This window comes from Trichogramma pretiosum, unplaced genomic scaffold (assembly GCF_000599845.2).
Source record: "Trichogramma pretiosum strain Unisexual culture from Peru unplaced genomic scaffold, Tpre_2.0 scaffold9, whole genome shotgun sequence".
Classification (NCBI taxonomy): domain Eukaryota; kingdom Metazoa; phylum Arthropoda; class Insecta; order Hymenoptera; family Trichogrammatidae; genus Trichogramma; species Trichogramma pretiosum.
Genome location: NW_019641697.1, coordinates 712,661 through 734,016, shown reverse-complemented (window position 1 = coordinate 734,016; position 21,356 = coordinate 712,661). Strand labels below are relative to the sequence as shown.

Sequence of the window (21,356 nt, the reverse complement as noted above, 5' to 3'; positions counted from 1 at the left end):
GCGACTTTTTCACTCGCGAGCTTGAGCTCTCGTCTCCGACTCGTTTTCGCCCGAGCGATAAAAACATTTAATTGATAAATGCAGAGATCATGATTTGCCAAAGTACCTGATCGTTATCCACTTGATTTTGGCCGAAGCTCGTGATATCGCCGTTTGGGGTGGTCGAGGCCGAGGGTCTTTGGGACGTTGACAAGTTGATCGCACCATCTCCGTCCGTGTCATGATCCATTATGCCATCGTCCTGCAAGACACGAGACATTTGTGAATTTTTTAAATGTTGCGCCAAAAATGTCGACTTTGCCTCTCCAAAGTACCCGTTGGACTCGGATAAGAAGGGAAAAGAAATATAATTTTGACTCATTAGAAAATAGATGTGTACACTACTGCCTATGGTGACTCTATTCGTGGAATATATCTATGAGTCACTTTGCCCAACTATACACGAAAGTCAAATAAGCTATCGTCGTCAGGAAACTGTGTTGTTTTAACGATGTTGAAACAACAAGAAACAATTAATATGAGTAAACAAGAGTTTTTTAGAAAATTTTATTCATATCTTCTTTTTACTAGCAAAAAATAATTTTTAGAGCATGACTCGAGTACGACGTGCGAACTTGTATTAATATATAATATATAATATATAATAAAACTTGATAAAAGCCGAAATAATTAGACGCGCGTTGGATCTGACAATGTGTACTGCTAGATAAAACTGATAATACCATGCAAGAAGCGTACGCTTGTAGTGCTTTTCCACCTGCGGTACATTTAAACACGTGTAATCTCATATAATTATATCACACACATAAATATAATTTACATAATTTATTGTAATTAGTTAATTTGCGGTACATTAAACTCGTAAAGATGCATAAGGACGAATTTTAAAATTTATAAACGTAAAGAAATATCGAATAAATAATTTTCATGGCGTAAATCAGAGTGGTTCGTCAGGCTTTTTAACGAAGGCAGCGGTCAATTCATGCGATTTCGGAGCAATGTCAGCGCGGATGCTCGCAATAATTAGCAGGTTTAAATCTCGCACACGTTACCATTTAGAAACGAGTATTTGGGCTGCAAAGAGACACCGACCTGAATCTGCTCGAACTCGGTTTTCGCCATGCGCGCTGTAGAATTATCGCTTCCTTGTATAATGGCTCGACGAACAACAAAACACAGAAACTCTTAAAACGTCACTTTCACTGGGAATCTTTGATTTTTTTCTTGTCGTTGTTGTCACAGGCGCCAAACGAAAGCACAGGCTCTTCTTGCACGAAACTCGAGGTTGAAAAAAGAAATTGGCATAGATCTCGCGCACGATACTATAATTGAGACACCGAGTGATTCGGCGACACAAAGTTACATGTATCGCGAACGTGTCCGCTGCGGCGGAGTGTCGAGGACTAAAAGAGCTTAGTTATAATATTACGCATGAAGCGCGCGCCTGAGCGCCTATATACATCGGGCATTCGAACAGAAGTGTTTCACGAGTCTCTGCTGTGGCTCTCTTTCGTGTATACGCGCCAGTATGCCTGGAGCGAAAGAGAGAGAGAGAGAGAAAAGTCGGCGGTGGGGCTGTTGCTTATTGTGTAAATATAAATAAATACATACGCGGAGGTATATATATAACAGGGGCCGCCAAGAGGCTTGCATTTAGCTCGTCCGCGCGCGTATACACGTTCGGTGCCCCCCTCTCTCCGCAGCGCAGTTCGCGCACTGTACTCGCATATACTGCGCTCGGCTCCTCTATCTTCTCTCTCTCTCTCTCTCTCTCTTCCTTTTTTTCCATTCAATCGCGCGTGTGTGTATATATACGAGTTTATATACACAGTAAGCCGCTTGCGAGCACAGTGCGCGCATTACAAACGCAGCAGCAGCACGCTTTTCATGCCAAGCGACGCGCGCATTACCCGACTCTTGCGATCTTTAGATTTTTAGCACCGATTGTTTTTCTTTTTCGCGCTCGAGGGATTAGCCATTGTGCGCCTATATAATGAAAGGCTCGGTGAACCCGGCTCCTCTCGCGCGCCCCGAGTTCGAGGGATTTTTTATACTTTTTCTCCGCCACCCGCGTCTCGCATTTTTTGCTCCGTCGACTTGCGACCACGAATGCATCTAAGCAAGAGCAACAACGGTGTCTAATTTTTTCCCTCGGATGCCCGTAACTGAATTCCCGTAATTCTTACGATTTTGTATGCGTGCAATGGTGCATCTTCCGGGGTAAGAGGAAATTCTAGCGATGGCCTTAGCGAATAAAAGTCACACTTGACACTTGGCCATTTGAAACTGAGCAGGTCCGAGTGGGAGCAGCAGCAGCAGCAGCTCGACTCGCTGCTCCTTTTACTCCGTGTGTTTGTTAAAAGAGCAAAAAAGCCCATGCGGCTGAGTTTCGCGGAACATTCGAATGCGCGCGAGGCACACGCATACGTATAAGCATATTTATAGCGGCTCTGTAGGCCTGCCATCAATATGCGTCATCTCGCTCTTCGCGCACACACACACACGTTTGTGCATGTTAGCCCTAAATCTAACAATTATTTTTGTTATTTTCTAATTTCAGTGGGGGGGCCCCTCTCAAAAATCGATAGAAAACGAGTCTGCGGTCTAGCCCGTAGGAAAGAAAAACAAGGATCGATATTGCCGAAATTCATTTTGAGAATCAAGAACGCACAACACAACAACGAGCCCACGGCAGAGTTATAAAAGCCCTTGGCGCATTTCTAATACAACGGCAGTATACAGACTTGTATTTAACCACGCCTAAGAAAAATAAACTTGATACACGGCCGCAACAAACAAGCCTGTTATGTGTGCGAGCGAGTCTCGATGAAAAAACTCGAAAGATCCCGTGACAATCGAGAGACCCGTCCCATCTATTAAATGTACGATGTTTATTAAACAAACAACGGGGCCGCCACCGCTTCCCTGTATTATGTTGCGATGTACGAATTTTGACGCGAGAGCGATATTCTATCATTTTTATTTTTGTTTCTTTGTTGGCTAGTCTTATTTTTGTTGAAAGAAAAGAGAGGAGAAACGTTGGAGCAGAATTTGTTGCTTGTTTATTTTGTTTCTCTTCGAGACGTCGAATGGGTTCGCTGGTTTGGCGACCGGACCTCTTATTATATGGACGTGTTATTACGTATCATGATACATTACATGCGTGTGTGTGTGTAGGAATGTGCCGCGCAGCTGTGAAAGAGCCGAGTCACGCTGGGCGCACGCGAGAGGCATCTATTAGGAGAGGTGTGAATATTGAGACAAGTCGACGACAAAAGTCAGCGACCGCGCCAAAACGCCACTATGGTGGGAAAGAAAAACAACGTTTCCTCACAAATTTTTCACGCCTACTTTCGCTTTCGAGAGAGCTGCTCCTCTAATCGCATCGTCCCCTGGAGTCGAATGCGTTTAACCGCGTGTGTATCAAGAGCCTCTGGGCGCGCAAGACGTCACAATTAGTCCCGACGCTGAAAGGAAAAAGGTGTGCGCACGTAGCTATACAGAAGGATCGCATCCCCCCTGCTGGGCTATGAGATTGGCCGCAGCAGTAGGGCACGAGCTGCGACCTTTTTTCTTTCGTCACCTGTGGGCTAGCCCCAGCGTTGGCCAAAAAGTTCACATGGGTCGATTTTCAATTTAAAAAATTTAGACTAATTTCGCGATTACGCGAGAGGGAGAGAGAGAGAGAGAGAGAGAGAGCAAAAAGTCCCGAGCTCCGAGGATGCGCGTGCTTTTTAGCTCGGAAAAGTACAAAACCGCAAGCGTCGCTTCGGCCCTTAGCACACATATAAAAGCGAGAAAGGCCGCGTCGACATATCAAGCAAGTGTATAGCGAGAGCGAGCAAACTCCGACCCATGGGGCTAATTTACTGAGTGCGAAGCAGTCGTCGTCGTCCAAGACACGCCGATACGTGTGGCTCCGGCACAAACGAGATAAATCGTATATACCTAACGGAGAGAGAGAGAGATTAAGTGTGTACAACTCACGTATTATATGATATACGTAAGAGAGCCGGAGAGAGAGAGAGAAAGAGAGAAAATGAGAGTGAGAGAAAGCAAGGGACGACGAGGAAAAAGGTTAAAAGTATAAGGCGCGCAGATAATGCGGGTATACGGGAAAAAGGGTTGGCTCGGGCACTCTCTGTACGTCGCGCGCTAAATAATGAACGAGAGGAGGCCTCGAAAAATACTCTCGAATCTGAGAAATTAGCAGAGGGAGAGTCAAAAAGAGGGTTGAATTAATGTCGCGATAAATATATGATTTAAGGCCGCGCTAATTTTTTATCTCAGAAGTATGTATGGACCGGACGGTCGTTAGAGCAGCAGATATATATACATATAATAGCGACGACGGCGGCGTCGACGTCTGGCGAGAAGATGTGCTGCGTTTTTTTTATTCGCCGGCGGACTACAAGTGTTGAAGAGAGCGAGCCGAACGCGTGTGTGGCCGTTTCTTTTTTTAATGAGCTATGGGATTACGTTGAAAGAGCTCGCGAGCGTTTTAGCATAATCGGATGGATGGGAGAGTCTCGAGGAGATTTCGGTCCAAGATAAACAGCGAAACAAGGAATTGAAACAATTTGCTCGCGCGCGCGCGCGCCTCGCCGAAATGACAATTAACGGGCGTGGCGAGCTGGAAGCAGCAGCCTCAACCCTTTAAAACGCTCTTATCTGTCGCAGTTGTGCGGCGGCGCGCGCTCGGGGGGAGTACTGCAATAACAACGATCGCAGCGAGCTACGGCTTTGCGATCGCAAAAACTTTAGCTCCCAAAAGTCGTGAGCTTGCGTCGCGCGCATCCGATAAACATGCAGCCGAACGAAAATCGTCTTTCTCACGAGAATCAAGTAATGCGATTGACTCGTGTTTCAGCTGTCGAGAGTAATGTGTGTGTGTGAAGTGAGGGTGAGCGCATGCACGCATATACACGTAACTTTTAAAAACATTAGCGTACGGACGAGCAGTTGCGCGTGATGTTTGACGATACATTTAAGGACGTGTGTGTATGTGTCTACACGTGCAATTTACAGGCGCAACGTGACGCAATCCTCTGGATCGAAGCAGAACAAAGCTTTTCAATTGATTTTCTTTTTCTTTTTTTGATTATTCGTAAACTGTTGCTCAAAGTGCATCTTTCAACAGATATCGCGCTAAAGACGTGTCTCGTATTTCGTCGATCGAAGCGAATCAAAAACGACACCGCGATTCGTTTGCCTATCAAAGTTTTGATAATATTGTCCTCTTCTTCGACATTGTTTTATTTTCTATCCACGTCCAAGTCCAGTCGAGCGTGTCGTCTCGAAACATTTCTCGCGTACCAAGAGAAATTTCATTCCACGTACACGTCTTTACATTTTTTGCCAACTAAATTTAAATCGAATGCAAATTTCCGTCTTCGTTGGTTATAATTTGTATCAAAACTTGCACTATGTAAAAAAGTGAAACTCGTTCGAATGCATATTTTGAAATTGGGCGAATAATAATAGTAGAGGGATTCATGGATGCTAAAAAGTCTGGCGTATAACATGCTGCGGTATGTCCATATACGTATATATATAATAAGAAACGACTACATCACAGTTGGGTTACTGGCGCTGCAACGTCGGCACTTTTGCTTACGGGGATTAAGCGCTTTCGACGCGGACATTAGAATGTATAGATATATACGCGAGCCAATATATATAGTGTAGGGCATTTTCTGATATATTGCAAGCTTGGCCAAGAAGAAAAGGCGAGCCTATACGCTAGTGTGTGTGTGTGTGTGTGTGTGTGTGTGCGTGCGTGTGCGCGCAGACCAACGGAGGCCTTTAAACGTGACTAAGCAAGCCCACATCGGAGCTAGAACGCATACGTAGAAGAGCATCTCTCATCGCATTATCCGAGCCTCGTAAAGCACTCGCCACCACACACGGAACACCACCAGTACACAGAAGCGCGCACACGAGCAGCAGCAGCGTGTCTTTGTCGCCTGCAAATCTATTATGTGCCGCGCACGAGACGGAAAGAGAGCCGGACTAGCCACGCGTTTGGCGTTTATGTGCAGCAGACAAAGTCCACCGGTAAAATCGTGCTCGCGTATGTATATTTTTTATCGCGCGCGTCTTATTCGCTCACCGAGCGCGCACGACTTTCGGCTCCGGATCATTTTTTTTTCTTTCTCATCAATGTAAAAGCTCCGCAACGAAGACGTCTGCAGATACGCGCCGTTAATTCAATTTTAAAGCTTGTATCGTCTGCTTCGACGACGACGACGATGCTCTCTCCGATGAGGTGCGCGTGCAGAAAAAAAAATGTAATTTTTTACCTAGCTCGAGCAAGTTTAAAGATTATATCGCGATAAATAAAACATGGTTCCGGAAAAGCAATGAAAGTTAAGTACGAGCAGATACATCTCTTTCTTCGCCTGCGAGCTGGCGGGGGAAGTCGCGCAAGGTGCAAGAAAAGAAAAGCCCTATATAGCCAAGGTTAATCGGCGAAGGGTCGCTTTGGGCACTCTTCGCCAGTACAGAGAGTCTCGTTCACTTTCTCTCTTTCTCTCTTCTCGCTGCTATCCGATAATATCAGTCCGACTACGTCGATGCTGCTGCTACTGCTGCCGTATAGAAATCCAGCCTCGATTGGCTGACTGGCTATTGTCGTGGGGCGTAAATGCTGATTGGATTCGAGACGACATTAATCCGGGCGCGTGTCTTTTATTATATGCCACAAGCACTTGGCTGTTTTTTTCTTCCTTTCTTTATCCTACAGCCGGTATAATGCAATTCGAGGTGATAACGAGCGAGCGCGATATATTGTTTTTAACAATTTTCCAGCGCGACGGAATAAAAAAAAAGTTCGCAACGGTGATAAATTGAATTTTTCAGTCCACGATAACACGGCTAGAGCGAGGAGGAAAGAAGAAGAAAAAAAAAGGAGGGAGAAACGAATCCAAATGACTAAGCATCGCAATGGCCATTCTTCGATGTAAAAAAATCGGCCTCTCACCGGCTCTGTATCGATGTGTCCGAGCCGGCAACGAGCTTGGCAAGTCTCCCCAAAACGCCCAACACCGCCTTGAACTTAGATAGATGACGTCTCTAGCAGAGCTCTCGGCGCGAACAACCCGATAAAACTTGCGATTTTCCTTTGTTTAGCCTGGGCTCAAAACGAGGGAAAGGACGATACGGTCCGAGAAAGACGTTTTTGGCGCAAAAAGAAATACGTTTTTTATCCAGCGGACAAAGCCCATCACGTGTGACTACTGTCTGTGTGTGTGAGCCTCGAAGCAAGTGTACGTGTATTGTACATAAAGCTCCGTAAGCTGATCGCGACGATAAAGAGAAGCTCGTCGTTCTTACGGCCGTTTAAACAAGCGACTAGGAGCCAATTACAAGGAAATTTGCCTCTTTTACCAACTAGTTTGCTTTTAATCCTATTATCTACATTAGCTCGTTACATAGCCCAAAGTCGCGATATCGAAGCCTTGAGGGGGGCAGCAGCGTCGCGACGACATAGGACGTAGGACTGACCGCCGAGCTCCGACTTTCTCGAGTAATCTCGTTGAAGGGTAAGCTCGGACCATGACGACGCACGCCTGTGCACTGTCATACGTGTGTAACGTTTCGACTCGGACATCTCAGCGAGCTTAAACCCTCGTTTAACGGCCACGGACATACCTCCCAACTCGAGTCAGCTGTGTTGTTATTTTTAATAAGACATTTTGTCCATCGATTCGAATTTTTACGACAACCATCCACGATTATTGTAGATAATATCTAATGGCGCTGAAGCGTAGTATGCAAAACTGCTCCGAAGAAAATAAAAGATCCGAAAGTACTCGTAAAACGTGGAAATATAAAAACTAGCCAGAGCAAGAAAGTCGACGAGTAAGTAAAGTATTTCTTGGCCAATAGTAGATTAAATCATCATGCAGTGATTTTTTTCGTCTTCAAATTTATCGTAAAAATATCAATTATTCGATGGAGCGTGTACAGGGGCCCTCGAATATTTTGTTCTCTTTTTACGATCGGCATTTATTGGCAATTGAAGTCCATAAACGTCTGGAAGATTTGGCGCAAGTCTAGGCAGATATGATGAACGAGCAGTCGTCAATGCGCGGCCCACCAGGCTTACGTACGTACGCACGCAACCCCACACGCCGAATATACATTTCGTCGGTATATTGGAAAATGATGGACCGCTCGATTCTCGAGACGAATGGACCGAGAGCCGAAAAATTTTTTCTCTCTCTTCCTTTTTTTTTTGCGCGCCGAGCGCTAGAAAAATACTCGGGGCAGCCGCGGCGCATCGGTCAGCTGCGGATTTCTACGAAAAAACATATCCTCGAGGCTCGTGAATCAGCTGCGAAAGATCAACAGCGCAAAGTTGCAAATCACTCGCGGCCTGGGCGTTATTTACCCTGAGCCAGAAGCTTTTTTCGAGTAAATAAAATACCTGTACTGCCTTTTTTTCGCTGGAAACTTCTTTTTTCCCCGCTGCTCGGCATTCGGAGCGTCGCTCGAAGACGCTAAGCTTCGTCATAAATTTCCCCTTGATCATGCGAAACATTTTCACATACTCGCCGCGTCAAACGATTCGATCCCGAATCCCCGAGTTTTTGCCGTTTGATTTATGAATTTGCCGCGCGCGCTAACGTATCCTCTCTCTTTTATTTCGAATTTCTCGTTTTCCTCAAAAGAAGATCTTTGCCACGCGAGCGAGTTATAAATTAAGGATGCGCGGCGGGGCTAATTTTTCGCTTTTTCGCGATAAGATCAGAGTAAATAGCTCGATCGCGCGACGTGACGGATAATGCCAGCTTTAATGGATGAGATTTGTTTTTATTTATAGGAGCCAGCTGCTCGCGTATAAAGCTCTTTAAAAGCTCGTCGATCGGAATGGCGCGTCGCTGCCTCGAAGCTCTAGGCAAACTTTGCGGCCTTTTTTCAATATCCAAGCGCGCGAGTCTCATCAATAATGCATGCGTCGCATCGCTTACTTATCCGCGCGCGGCAATTCTCAATTAGTCGCGAGAGCTCTCGAGTAGATTTTCGTCTTCATCTGCGGCTGTAGAGGCATGTCCATGAATATAAAAATTCGCGCGTTATTAAAGCTCCCTCGCTCGAGTACGTATATTATTTCGTCGTAAAAAGAGGAGCAATCAGCACCGCGTGTGTCGTCTCGAGACGGCGGCTCGTTTATATTTTAAAAATACGTCGAGTCAATAAAAGCTCGATTAATATTGCGCGGCTATTTTTTTTTTCCTCGCGCGTAATACATTCGTCGAAATAATATCACTGCAGAGGTACGCGCGCACGTATAAGCGTTGCAGTCTCGGGCATTTACATAGATATGAAAAGTCTTGCTGCTGCGGTTAGACGATAATACTTGTGGCAGCCTGGGAGAGCCATAACATTCGAGGTATTGTTTGCCGCTGCACACGCTGCGCGTTAAAACGAGAAAGAGAGAGAGACACTTCTTATGCGCGCCGTAAGTCGAGCTAATATAGCGCTCCCTACTCCAAGCACCACCGCCGCCACCGCCACTGCTGCTGTCTTTTCAACGAAGACCCGCGAAATTCATTCCATCACCCTCCTCCGGCGCGATTACTCGCGCTTTTATAGCTTCTTTGCCCGAGAAAGACAGAGAATAGCGCGACACGAGGCAATGGATGAATAATGTATTTGCCGCCGTGTGTTGCTGCTGCTGCTGCTCTTGTGGCATATTTTAGCCGTTTCGGGGATGCTCTTGACTTTCCTTCGAGTGCATACGTGCGTGCGAAAAAGAGCGTTTAATTTGACATAGGCAGGGCAGATCAGCTCGCAGACTCGCTACGTTATACCCCCCTGTGTAATTGATGAAAAAAACTGACGGCGCATCTTTTCGTATATTGCCACGAGCTCGCGCGGCGATAAATAATCGCTGCAGCTGACACGTCGATATGTCATTGCTGCAGCGCCATCGATTAGAGGGCTGAGTACTTTTTAAATTTAACCTACTTGCGGACGAAATTAGTCGAGCGAGCGGATTGAAATAAAAGTTATTATGCCAAATTGCCGACAGATATTGTTCGTCCAATGAAGGAGCGATTGGAAAAATTTAATTAAAGTCAGTTTAGGACAAAGACGAAAGGATCGATCGATAAATAGGTTTTTTTGTCAAACGCAAATGAAAAGCCAACCACCGGCTTCGTGCGCGCACAATTTTACCTTTTTAATGGCAAAGAAAACGGGATTCCATATATCGGCAATTTGCCGAAATAATTTTCTCGATTAATTTTTCAAGACGCTCGGTCTGCCGCTACATAAGGTAATTTAAATTGAAAAAGTAAGTCTGGCTGATCCGCGGCGTGGCAGCAACAAAATACAGCAACTCGTAAGTAGCAGCATCGTTTTATTACGCCTCGAGACTTGCTTTGCTTTGCGCGCTGCCGGGAAAAATAGCGTCAATTACTCGCTGATTTGGAAATATACTCGAGAGCCCGGGCTGCGCTCGAGGATTACGCCTCGCTCTCGCGCTGATCCTTTCCGCTCGTTTCGGCGGTGGAGTACGGACATTCAATGAATTTCTGATTTCCGACCTAAATCCCGGCTACATGTACTGCGCAATGCGTGCGGCGCCTTAACGTTTGTACCGTATTATCCTGAGGGAGGGTAAATTCGCGACAGGACGATTGACTTTTAGTTGGGAAGAATAAATAACGAATTCATCGATGGCCAATAATACAATTGCTATCTGCAACTATAGAGGATGAAAAGTTTTGCGCACCAGTCGCGAGTCCATCTAAATATTTAATTATCGAGAAAAAACTCATCGCGCGAGGCTGCTGCGGAAGAGGGAGGCGAGGGAGGGAGGGTGGAGGGTAGAGGAGGCGAGGGGGAGGTTTTAACGAAGAATCCGACGTAGCTTTCATTATTCAAGCCACGCGGCGGCTCGACTGGCTTATCTCTGTCTTGGCTGTCTCTGCGAGCGAGTATATCTATATACGCGCATACAAACTCACACCATCGTTATCGTCATTTTTATTCTTATTCTTGGGCAAATAATTCGCGCCTGGCATATTTTCGATTATCGTCCAGTCAAGTGTAATCTTCGAAAGGGACTCATCTTCTTTATGTATTACTGGAAAGAGTAGGATGATGAGGGCAAAAGCGAGGGGAATGGGAAGAGAAAGAAATCGTGCGGGTGCTTGATTTTTCCGTCCTTACAGTCTCTCTCTCTCTCTCTTGCTGCCTTTTAAAAGAAAAGGCGCTTGCAGAGGTTGATGTTGTCAGTCGAGTGGAAGGAAAGAATATAAGGGCGGCCCGTTAAAGACAAAGTTCTTTAAATTCCACACCGCACGCATATATATGCTTGTAAAGCCAAGGATCACTTCTGTATGCTTATACACTAGCGCGTGCGCGCGTATCCGCACAAAGAGGCCGAATTAAGAGGTAAATTTTCTCTCCGCGAGATCATCGAGTCTATACGTATGCATAATTTTGCAGAGGGGGAGGGCAAAAAAGGCGCCGCTAACGGAGTATCGGCCGCGAGTCTGGTCCATGAATACGAAGTGTGAAATAGATTTAAAGCGTATAACTTGGCGCGAGGTGAGAATCAAAGAAATAGATTTCGCTGCCAAAGATCGAGCTCCAGCGATATCGTTAAAAGGCACGCGCGCATCAGAGTCCGTACAGGAGTAGATCAAACGACGCATGAAAAATGAAGAAGGAAAAAAATGACGAGATACGATCAACAAATCAGCACTTGGTTAAAAAAGATTTGTCCAGTGGAGTAAAAAAAAACTTATGGTATATCGCAGTATATAAAATGGCCCATATACTCGTCACCGAGCCAGTAAAGCTACTCTATTCCTGCGTCGGTCTTTCGCTCGGTCTCTCGCTTCTCGACCCTCGCTCACACGTATATCGAATATGCCGAGCACGTAATGAAGCAGCTAGCTAGTACTTGTGCCGGCCGTAGGAATCTTTCACTTTGTGCGCACGCGGGGCCAAGTCTATATCTACTCACCCCTTTGGCCATTTCTCTCTTGAATTTTTCAGCTTATTTATTGTGCCTTTTTTGCACTGCTACATCCATGCGGATTTTAATTAAGCGGTCATCGACTGAAATTTTCGGAAAAGTTGCCGCGAGAGGAGGGCACGTAGATAGGACGTCGAGGTGCAGGAATTTGCCTTGCTTCGGCTCTCGTCGAGCTGAATAAACAAGAAAGTCCAGCTTGAGTCGTAATAAACGTCAGATAGGCCGGCTTGCTGGCACCTCGCTGCTCGTCGGTTTCCTTTTTTTTTTTTTTGCTCGCTCGAGCAGACTGCCGAGTGTATACGGCCGCATCGTGGCGGTACACGCGCGTTGGAAAATTCAAAGCTCCACTCGTCGCTGGAACTTTTACCCTTCTTCGGCTGCGACTTTTTTCACTGGCTCTCTCGATCCACGCAGCGCAGCAGTCAAGTTTTTTCATCGCCTGCGCGGGGACGCGTGAAAATGCCTGCCATGCCAAGTGTCCTTAGGCGATCCCCCCTTTCTTTTTTTAGCATTACGTAGGCGATACGCGTATTATTTCTCTCTCTCTCTCTCTCTCTCTCTCTCTCTCTGACCTCCGATATGTTGCCGGAGCACGGGCAGCCTGAACAAAATCTTTCGTCGCGCCCTCGGAATTATTTACGACCAAACAGCGACGACGCGCGCGGGACGCGTTGCATATATCGGCGCAAATAAAACTCGATCGTCGCGTTGCATATATGCGAGGCACACACGCGCGTGCTCGTTATTATATAGGGACGCGATCGCCGTGTATATTACGTATACAAAGCCCGACTGCGATATACACAAAGCGAAATCATCGCGCGGACCTGCACAAATATTTGTCGCTCTCTTTATCGGCTATTTGAGCTTATTACATGATCATGTACACTCGGCGCGCAGAGCTCTGGCCAACGGCCAATTAAAATCAGCGAATGGAACTTTGCGCGCTTATTGTGCGACTCCGAGCGGCCCGTCAGCTATTATATCTGCATAATTTAAATTCGATGATGCTTCGCTCGTTCGTTGCGCCATATGTACATTCCATGAATGTGCGCGTACGAACGAAGCTCGACGTATTACCCATCGATCGAGCATCGAGGAACGATTAATTTTCAGGCCGAAAAAGTCTCGATAAAGAGAAAAAGAGTCAAACTTACGATCAGTCGTTACGATCAGCTGCAATATCACATAAAGAAAAAAGAGTAGCAGGCAAAGACTATATAATAAAGGATGCCGATATACGCACATGCCATCGAGGACATATTTCTCATCACCCCTATATGCGCTAGAAGCGTGTGTTTCTCATCTCGTTCTTTTACTTCCCACCCCCAGTTATGCCTTAGCCAGGGTGGCAGTGGCAGGAATCTTTACCGGGACACGCGACAACGAGATTTACATACGTTGGCAAAAAAAGAGCTTCGACGTTACTGCTGCTGCTGCTGCTGCTGCTGCTGCTGCTGCTGCTCGGGTCAGAGAAAAGTGTAGGCTGAGGAGGGCTGAAGATAAAAAGATAATAAAGTAAAAGAAGGACACTGAGTTATCTGGCGTGAAATTTTTTTTTTATATTTCCGACGCGCGTCGCGCCTATATAACGGCTTGTATCGAAAAGTTTTTTCATTGCCTTGTACTATAGATAATAAAGGAGGCGAGTTGCTGGCCTATAATACTATATAATGCATACAAGGCTTTATGGAAATTGCTGACTGTACAATGGCAGCTCAGTAGCAGTGTCAGCTTCGAGTATGTGCGTTCTTTCACCCTCCTTCAATAATTTTTTATCTATTTTACAGAATTTCATTCGATTTGTGGACTTTATTGCACTGGCAGTGTAGCTCATGGCAGCTGGCGAACCAATCAAAGCGATCGCTTCGTCGTGTACATCGACTGAAAGCGAAGCAGCCCGTTCAAAAGATATACTCAATAATTGATTAATTAAATAATTAGCTTATGTATAATATCGTGGTCGATTATAATCGATTCTCACGAGTTTTATTCTTGGAAATACCCATCGATGCATCGGGCTTATTTGGTGAATATATTATACGGGTGGATATATTATACACAAAATATCGATGATTCAAAAGTCGAGTGCGACTATGTGGATGTCTCGCAAGGATCGAAAGCTCCTCCACACGCTGGGTAAAAGAAAATTCACATAGGCACGGCGTAAGCTTAGTGGAGCGCGCCACGAGCGAGCTCCTCGGGAATGAATTGCAAAAGAAGCAGATAATAGAAAAAGGAGCTGCTGCTCGAGAGTGCGGGTAAAAACAATGGGATGTATAGGCAGCTGCCTCGGACTGACGTATTATGCGACGTTTGGCAGGGGCTGTCGTTGGGCACGAGGCGGTCTGGGATTCCGCGAGGATACAATGGGATCTCAATACATCACTTTGAATATAAGCGTATAGTAGTGTAGGCGGCAGACGTCGTAATAGCTTACGTAGCGAGGAGTGCAGCAGTAGCAGCAGCAGCAGCAGCAGCAGTCGAGTAGGTGTAATAGCGAGTTGCCGCCTGCGAGTATATGGTATATAGTCGTGCGTGAGAGCTGGCTCGAGAGCTGGCGTGAACCATAGATCGTCGCGAACACGCGCCGCGCAGGAAATGGAATATGTCTAGCGCGGAGCTTGCGATGCTCGTTTCGGAGCTTTAATTGTGTGTCGCTTGATAGATTGCGAGACGGTGAACTGCTGCTGTTACTGCTTGACGTTACTTGACCGACACGAGGATGCAAAAGCTCTGGATCGAGTCGAGCAAGCTTAGAGCTTTTTACATATCTCGCTTGCAAGCTCGGCTTCTTTGTAACAACAAGTTGCCAAGTAGGGGTTATACATATGGTACTGTTATCTCGATGGCGCAAAATCAATAAGCACCCCATCCTTTTTATTACAGTTGTTCATGCAGTCTAGCATCCACAGTCAAGCTCGTCTTTACAAATGCCAACTGCATCGACACGCACATATACAGGTAAAGGTGCGAGTTCACAGACGATGGCAATATAAGCATCATGGCTGCAAGTCCTCTAATTCATTGCTCTCTCTCTCTCTCTCTCTCTGTTTTAGGGGGTGGGTTGAGGTGAGGCTCAAGGTGCAGTGTATAGGTAAAAGTTGCCTCGGAGCTTATAGTAGCTCGAGTCTTGCAGCGGAGGCTGGGTCGAGGCCGTTGACACCAACAGTAGCAGATATATAAGCAAGCAAGCAAGCGAGCGAGCAAGCGAGCAAGCGAGCAAGGAGCAGCAACGCAGGGAGGAAGAGAGGTAGAGAGGGAGGGAGAGGGAGGGAGAGAAAGGGAGCCAGGCAAGACACACGAATGCACACGTACGAGCAGAGAGAAATATAGACTTGGACGGAGCGAGGTAGGTGCGCGACTCAGGCGACGGCGGCGGCGGCGGCAGCGGCAGCTTACCTACATATACAAGGCAGCGGGCGTGGCTCGCGAAGCACCGAGCACACCTGACGCCAAGACACGCCTACTGCAGCGCGAGCCGCCGCCTACGCTCAGCCGCACTCACACACACACACTTGGACAGCAGCTAGTCCCTCACTCACACAGCGTTACGCAGCGAGAGAAGCAGAAGAGGCAGAGAGGAATTCCGAGGGCATCTTAATCACGCTGCGGTCTGAACGACGAGTTAGCCTGCGTGGACCGAGTTGGCTCGACTGCACATACATACAGCGTGGATCCCTTTGTTAGCACCGGCAAAGGGACCATTACAGCTGGCCAGAGTATGAGCGCTACGAACGAAGCCAGCCAACGTATCCTAGTCGAGCCTCGCGTGCGACGAGCTCGAAGCCGCAGAGCGAGCTAGCTCTAGCTGGAGCAGCAGCAACTTCGTGCGCGCGCGTGCCTCTCTGCTGCATCGGCGCGAGAGGAGAAGCACAGAGTCCGCGCCCAGATCCTACGCAGCATTGACCGGCATCCTCCCTGGAGAGGAGAAAATTCACGCGGCCATTGTCGGAGGACGACTGCTACTACTACTACTACTACTATTATGCGACTACGACTACGTATACGTCTTCGTACTGGAGCAATTCTCGTCGTCGCAAAACTCGGCCTGCTCCGTCTCTTTGTTACACGCGCACACGACGCACCATCGTATATCGCAAAGAAAGACAAAATTGACAAATCAATAGCGGAACTGTACGTGTGCTATCTAGCTGTACGTCGATGTAGGTCAACAAAAAATTGACGCGCGCAACCGTATTCGTAATTACTCGAGCTTGGACTGTATATGCGGAAAAGAGCTGAAAAATTGATGAGCCTCGAAACTAGCTGCAGGCGACGCCAACGATTGATTCGTTCTTCCCTGTTCAGCTGTTATTTCATCGAAAAGCGTCTGTGTGCAGTCGGGCTTTGTATAAATAATACGTCCGAGTGAAAATTGAGCTCGCGAGCAACACGTATATCCGGCATACGTGCATCTCTCTACGCCGCTAGTCTCGAGAAAGCGAATTCATCGCGATTTAATTCTGGCAAAAAGTATCAAAAAGTATCCTGTTACCGTTGCCACACAAATGGTCGATTCGCAAACACGTTGGCGTAGCAACGCTACGAATATACGCCGCTGTACGGACGGCGTTGATTATTAATAGTACACCGGTGGAAGGTGTGCACGTGTCGTGGTGTTATATCATTCGGCAAGTTTCGGGGAGGAGCGCAAACAGCCTCCGAGACAGCTGCGGAAGCGGAAATTTACAAATCTTTCCTAGGTGCCTAACGAGGGAAACATAGGCAAACTCGGGGCTTGCGAGAGGGCAATTAGCGCTTACTATTAGCGGGAGAGTCGCGAGGCCGAGACACGTCTCGAAGTTCGAAGAGCTGCAAACGTTCGCCAGGTAGGAATACGAGGAACGTATAGGTACCGACGACGGGAGGGATGCGGAGTTTACACGGACGGGGGAGAGGGACGTGTACAGCGAGTGCGGCGCGAAGCAACAGGAGGACGCCACAGCGCGAGGTATATGATACAGGGAGGGAAGGCTGTATACGCGGCTTGTTTAGAGGCGAGACAAGCCACGTGGATGTTACACACAACTACTACTACTACTACTACTACTACTACGCTGCGCATGAGGCAGGCAGCATCGGCAGCGAGTTGCCTGCCGAGAGGGGAAATATAGCTGCTGTTGCTGTGTTGCTGCTATAGCAGCAGGTTGTTGTTATATATCTCGAGCAGAGTGGCAGAGTACACAAGAGTGGGACTGCCACCCGCCAGCCTCTCTCTCTCTCTCTCTCTGCCTCCCACTTGTTGTGCCGAGTTGCGCCGCTGTACACATCGTGCACAGCCTATATACATGCCATAGCTATACTACTGCTGCATGTTGTGTTGTGTATACAGGCCACACCGACTCCCGGGGAAAGTTCAACGCCGCGTCAGACGAGATGCGTTTACGGCCCTCGACAAATGTGCACTCGCGATCCTGGCCGAATTCGTCGTTTATAAGCTGCAGTAGTAGTAATAGTAGTAGCGACGAGTCAATGACCGATGAGCTGATCCGCGATCGTAGATACGCGACGATGACCTTGACTCTCTCGAGGGCTCGCGAGCTGCATGCAGGCAGGCCTCGGCGAGCAGCAGCAGCACGAGGGGAGCAACCCTTCTGCGATATCGCAATTGCCAACTGCTGTGCCGCGAGCCAAGCCCTCCAACGCGCGCCACGAGGCCTACATTTGCGGCTGCGCGTGTCCCACTAAATTTCCTCATCGATTTTTTCCTTCCTCGACGAAACGATCCAAGCCAAAGAACGAAACGAGACGAGAGAGAAACGAACGGGGCAAAAACAAAAAAAAAAGAGAGAGAAAGACGTCATTAAAGTACGCTCGATTAAAGTAAGTACGGCTATGAATCAAGTTTACGCTTGGAAAAGTATATAACTAGACGGAAGCTCTCGAAGAAACGATATAGCTGCGAGCTGCTCATATATAGCAATCAAACTATGCGAGAAACAAGTTAAGGTATACGAAGGTAGTACGTCGGCAATTGGCCTGCAACCGAGCGAGTGTGGCGGGGAGAGAGAGAGAAAACTTGTGGCCCATTATTCTTTAGTTGCGAGGGGCTTGCTTATATACTCGACTTGGGCTTCGGCAATCGATCGCGTGGCGCATCGAAAATTTCATGCCGTGTGTCGGTGGTGGAGCTGCTCCAAACTCGCGGGCGGTCGGGCGGGGGGGCAAAGCAATGTTTAATTGGCTCCGGCGCATTAATTGCGTCCGACGAGGAACCAAGACGAGCCAGGCTGCCGTATATACTTTTCCCTTTGCCCGCTGCAAGGAATTACACCATTGAATGCTAAACAAAAGCTAATTTATATCCGCCGGAGATCGGGAGATGAATGGCTGGTCTCTTTGCATACTAAACAGCACAGCTAGTCGCAGCGCCGAGGCCGAGTACAGAGAGCTAGACGCGTCGAGTTTGCACTCGCGCGCGCGAGTCGACGCTGCAGTCGTATTCGGAAAAACGTCGTACAATGGTATATCGAGCGACCCTGAGACGCCAAGCCGCCAATGAACTATACACACGCGTTGCGTACAATTAGATAAAAAGTTTTCTCTAATCAAGAGCAAGTGTATAGCCGAAAGTCGAGCTTGGAAGCTCCCTCGAGGTAAGGGGGCTATAAGATTTCGGAGACACGATGTCGCGGCCGCTTATTATTATCATTAGCCGGTTACGTGGCGCAGACGAACATAGTCGAGGGCTTCCCCTTTTCCTTTCTATAGCTCTCTCTCTCTTCTCTTCTCTCTTCTCTCTCTCTTCTCTCTCGAAATCTTGTATCGTTTTATTAGTCTCATAGCTCGACTTTTGGGAACTGCTACGGTTTCGCCTTGTCTTCTCTTTAAAAAACCTTAAACGTTTCGAGTGAGTTTGAGCGAATCGCCGCGCGTTACGTTGTATCCTTTAACAGAAATACACTCGCGCGCATACAAAACTTTTTATCGGCCGGTTTAGCTGTACAACGATTAATGCGAACATGGAAATACGACCCGGACGAGCTGACGGTGTAAGATATCTTACGCTTAGCTGCAGCTTCTGCGTCTCGTTACGAGAGTCTCGTTACGGATCGTGCAGCTCTTATCGCGCGGCATTCATTGAACGTGCGCATCGGCCGAAACAACAGCACGTGTGCTCTATCTCGAAACAAATTGGTCGATACGTATTATTGGCCAATTCGTATATCGATCGATACTTTTTTGTCTTTCGTATTTTTCTTTGCCGTTATTATAATGTACATAATATACGTGCGTTCGAGTTCTTGTTATGATTCGAAAGCAGTGTAAAATAATCGATCTGTGTCTTACAACAAAAACGTCAGCGATTGTTTGAAAATCGATGACACGTTTCCTTGGCGCATGTCGCGCGCGCTGCAGCTCGAGCCGAGGCGAGTCAACGACTCTCAGCGGCAACAACGACGACGACGACGACGACGACGACAGCGCATACATGCCGATTATTTATTTTCAAGTCCAACTTCATAAGATCGTATATAATTAATCACAATAAAGCACCCGCGCGATCGTATGTACGTATTATACGTGTATATAGGCGGCAGCGCAGTATCAAGACAACATTGCGTGTACTAAATTTCCGCGCGCGCTGTGGACAATGTAACCTTATACATTCTAAATTTATCAAGCCATTACAAGTCTTTGTGAGCATAATGGCCATTGCTCTGCTAGCTGCTCGACGACCTCTCCTCGACATATAAATATATCTAAAGAGCAAAATTACAAATTTCATTTTCTCAGCCATTCTACGCTGTGCTACAGCCACTGCTTTATGCTCCTTTTTTTCTCGCGCTTCGTGTGTGTGTGTGTGTGTGTGCGAGTCGCTCGAAAAGTATTACCCAAGCTAGCGACAAGCAGCGTTTATTGTTGCAGTGATTTAGAAGCGGCCTGGACTTTGGACATACATAATAGATGATAAAAGTAAAAGAGGGGAGAAAAATCGAGCAAAAAATGCTCCCTACGCCAACGCGGAGGACGATTAACGTTGACCTTTCGGCGCGTTGCAAGGAAAAATGCATAAAAATCAACAATTACTCACGCATGAGCTGGCCGTCCGACCAGCAGCAGCAGGAGGAGAGAGAAATACTATAGACTTTATCTTTGCATCTCTCTCTCTCTCGATTCTGCTCTCCTTATCGCGCATGCCTCTGCTCTTTCTAACAAGTTTATACGTACACATTTGCGATCTTTAAGCGAGGAGAGTATCTTGTGCGATTAGCCCACACAGGGGGATTATTAGTATATCAGCGGCAGCATCCCCGGCCCAGCATATATAGCCGAGCCGTCGTATATAGCTTTCCGTGCGCCGTGTCCATTAACGCCGAGGTCCAAGCGAGAGCTGCGCGTTTACAGTCTGTTAAGCGGGATTAAACGGCCCCTGAATGACCCGAGCCGCGTATATTCCTCTTCTCCTCGTGGCTTTTATCGGAGCTTAGTCGCGCATCAAATTTCCTACGCACGCACCGCGCGATTCCTCCGGCTCAAGGAGACCTTGTTGCCTTCCAATCGCCTCTTGTCCATTTATTTATTATTTTTTACGAAACAAAAAAAAAAAAAACAAAAAAGTAAAGGGCGAAAAACTCACATTCGTTCGGCTGTGGCCGCGTGCGCTCGTCGCCTGCCAAGGAAGCACGCTCGGTGCCGGCGCCGTTGGCTGAAACGGATCCTTTGTCCAGGAGCCGCTGTCGAACGGGCTCTCGCCAATGTGACCCTGCAATCAATCGCATTGAGAAATTTAGCTGGAAACAGAAAATAAGTTACTTAAAATGTGCAGATAGGGCCTCGCCGCGCACGCGATAAAAAGGAAAAGGCGATTCCACAACTGATCAAACAAAGCCTACGTATAAGCTTACGCATTGCTAATGTTTGCTGAAAAATCCAGTCGCTTCTTTCTTTTTTAGCCCGAATATCATTGTCGACTCGGTATAAAATGTAACAAGCCGATGTGAGTAGCTCACCCGAGTACGTTGTATATATACAAAAGCTCAAAAGCTACTCGAGAACAATTATCATTCAGCTTTACTTTTTCACTGATACTCTCATCTCCCTCGCTCTCGTCGCGGAGCTAAAAACTTTTTACCGCGTATACATGCTTCAAGAGCCTGGAAAAATGCAAAGGCTCGCGTATTTTTTAAAAGCCGTCGAGTTCGAAGCCCCGAGAAGCTTACATTGCGTCGAAATTGGTCGTTTTATCGCGAAAATTGCTCGAATAGACGCTATTTACAACGAATGACACACATCTGATTAAGCAATAATAACAGGTACATCATAAAGATGGTAGATCCGAAAGTTGATGTAGCGCGAGAAAAAAAAAGGTAGCTCTTCGCTGCGCTCCCTCGAATTTTCCATATTCTCTTTA

General features: G+C 47.1%; 1 protein-coding gene across 13 annotated transcripts in view; it reads right to left on the bottom strand.

The window, feature by feature from the left end:
* Window positions 1-21,356, bottom strand: part of LOC106651589 (forkhead box protein P1-like) — a 140,039-nt gene that overhangs the window by 51,473 nt on the left and 67,210 nt on the right. For 11 of the 13 annotated variants that reach the window (XM_014370156.1, XM_023462220.1, XM_014370152.1 and 8 more), the window contains exons 2-3: window positions 20,583-20,708; window positions 107-241 (exon numbers count right to left, since the gene is read on the bottom strand). In XM_014370156.1, coding sequence (XP_014225642.1) covers window positions 107-241; window positions 20,583-20,708 — 261 coding nt within the window. Of the gene's footprint in view, window positions 1-106; window positions 242-1,092; window positions 1,501-20,582; window positions 20,709-21,356 lie in introns of those variants that run through there. The other 2 variants (XM_014370159.2, XM_023462222.1) reach the window with 2 other exon arrangements.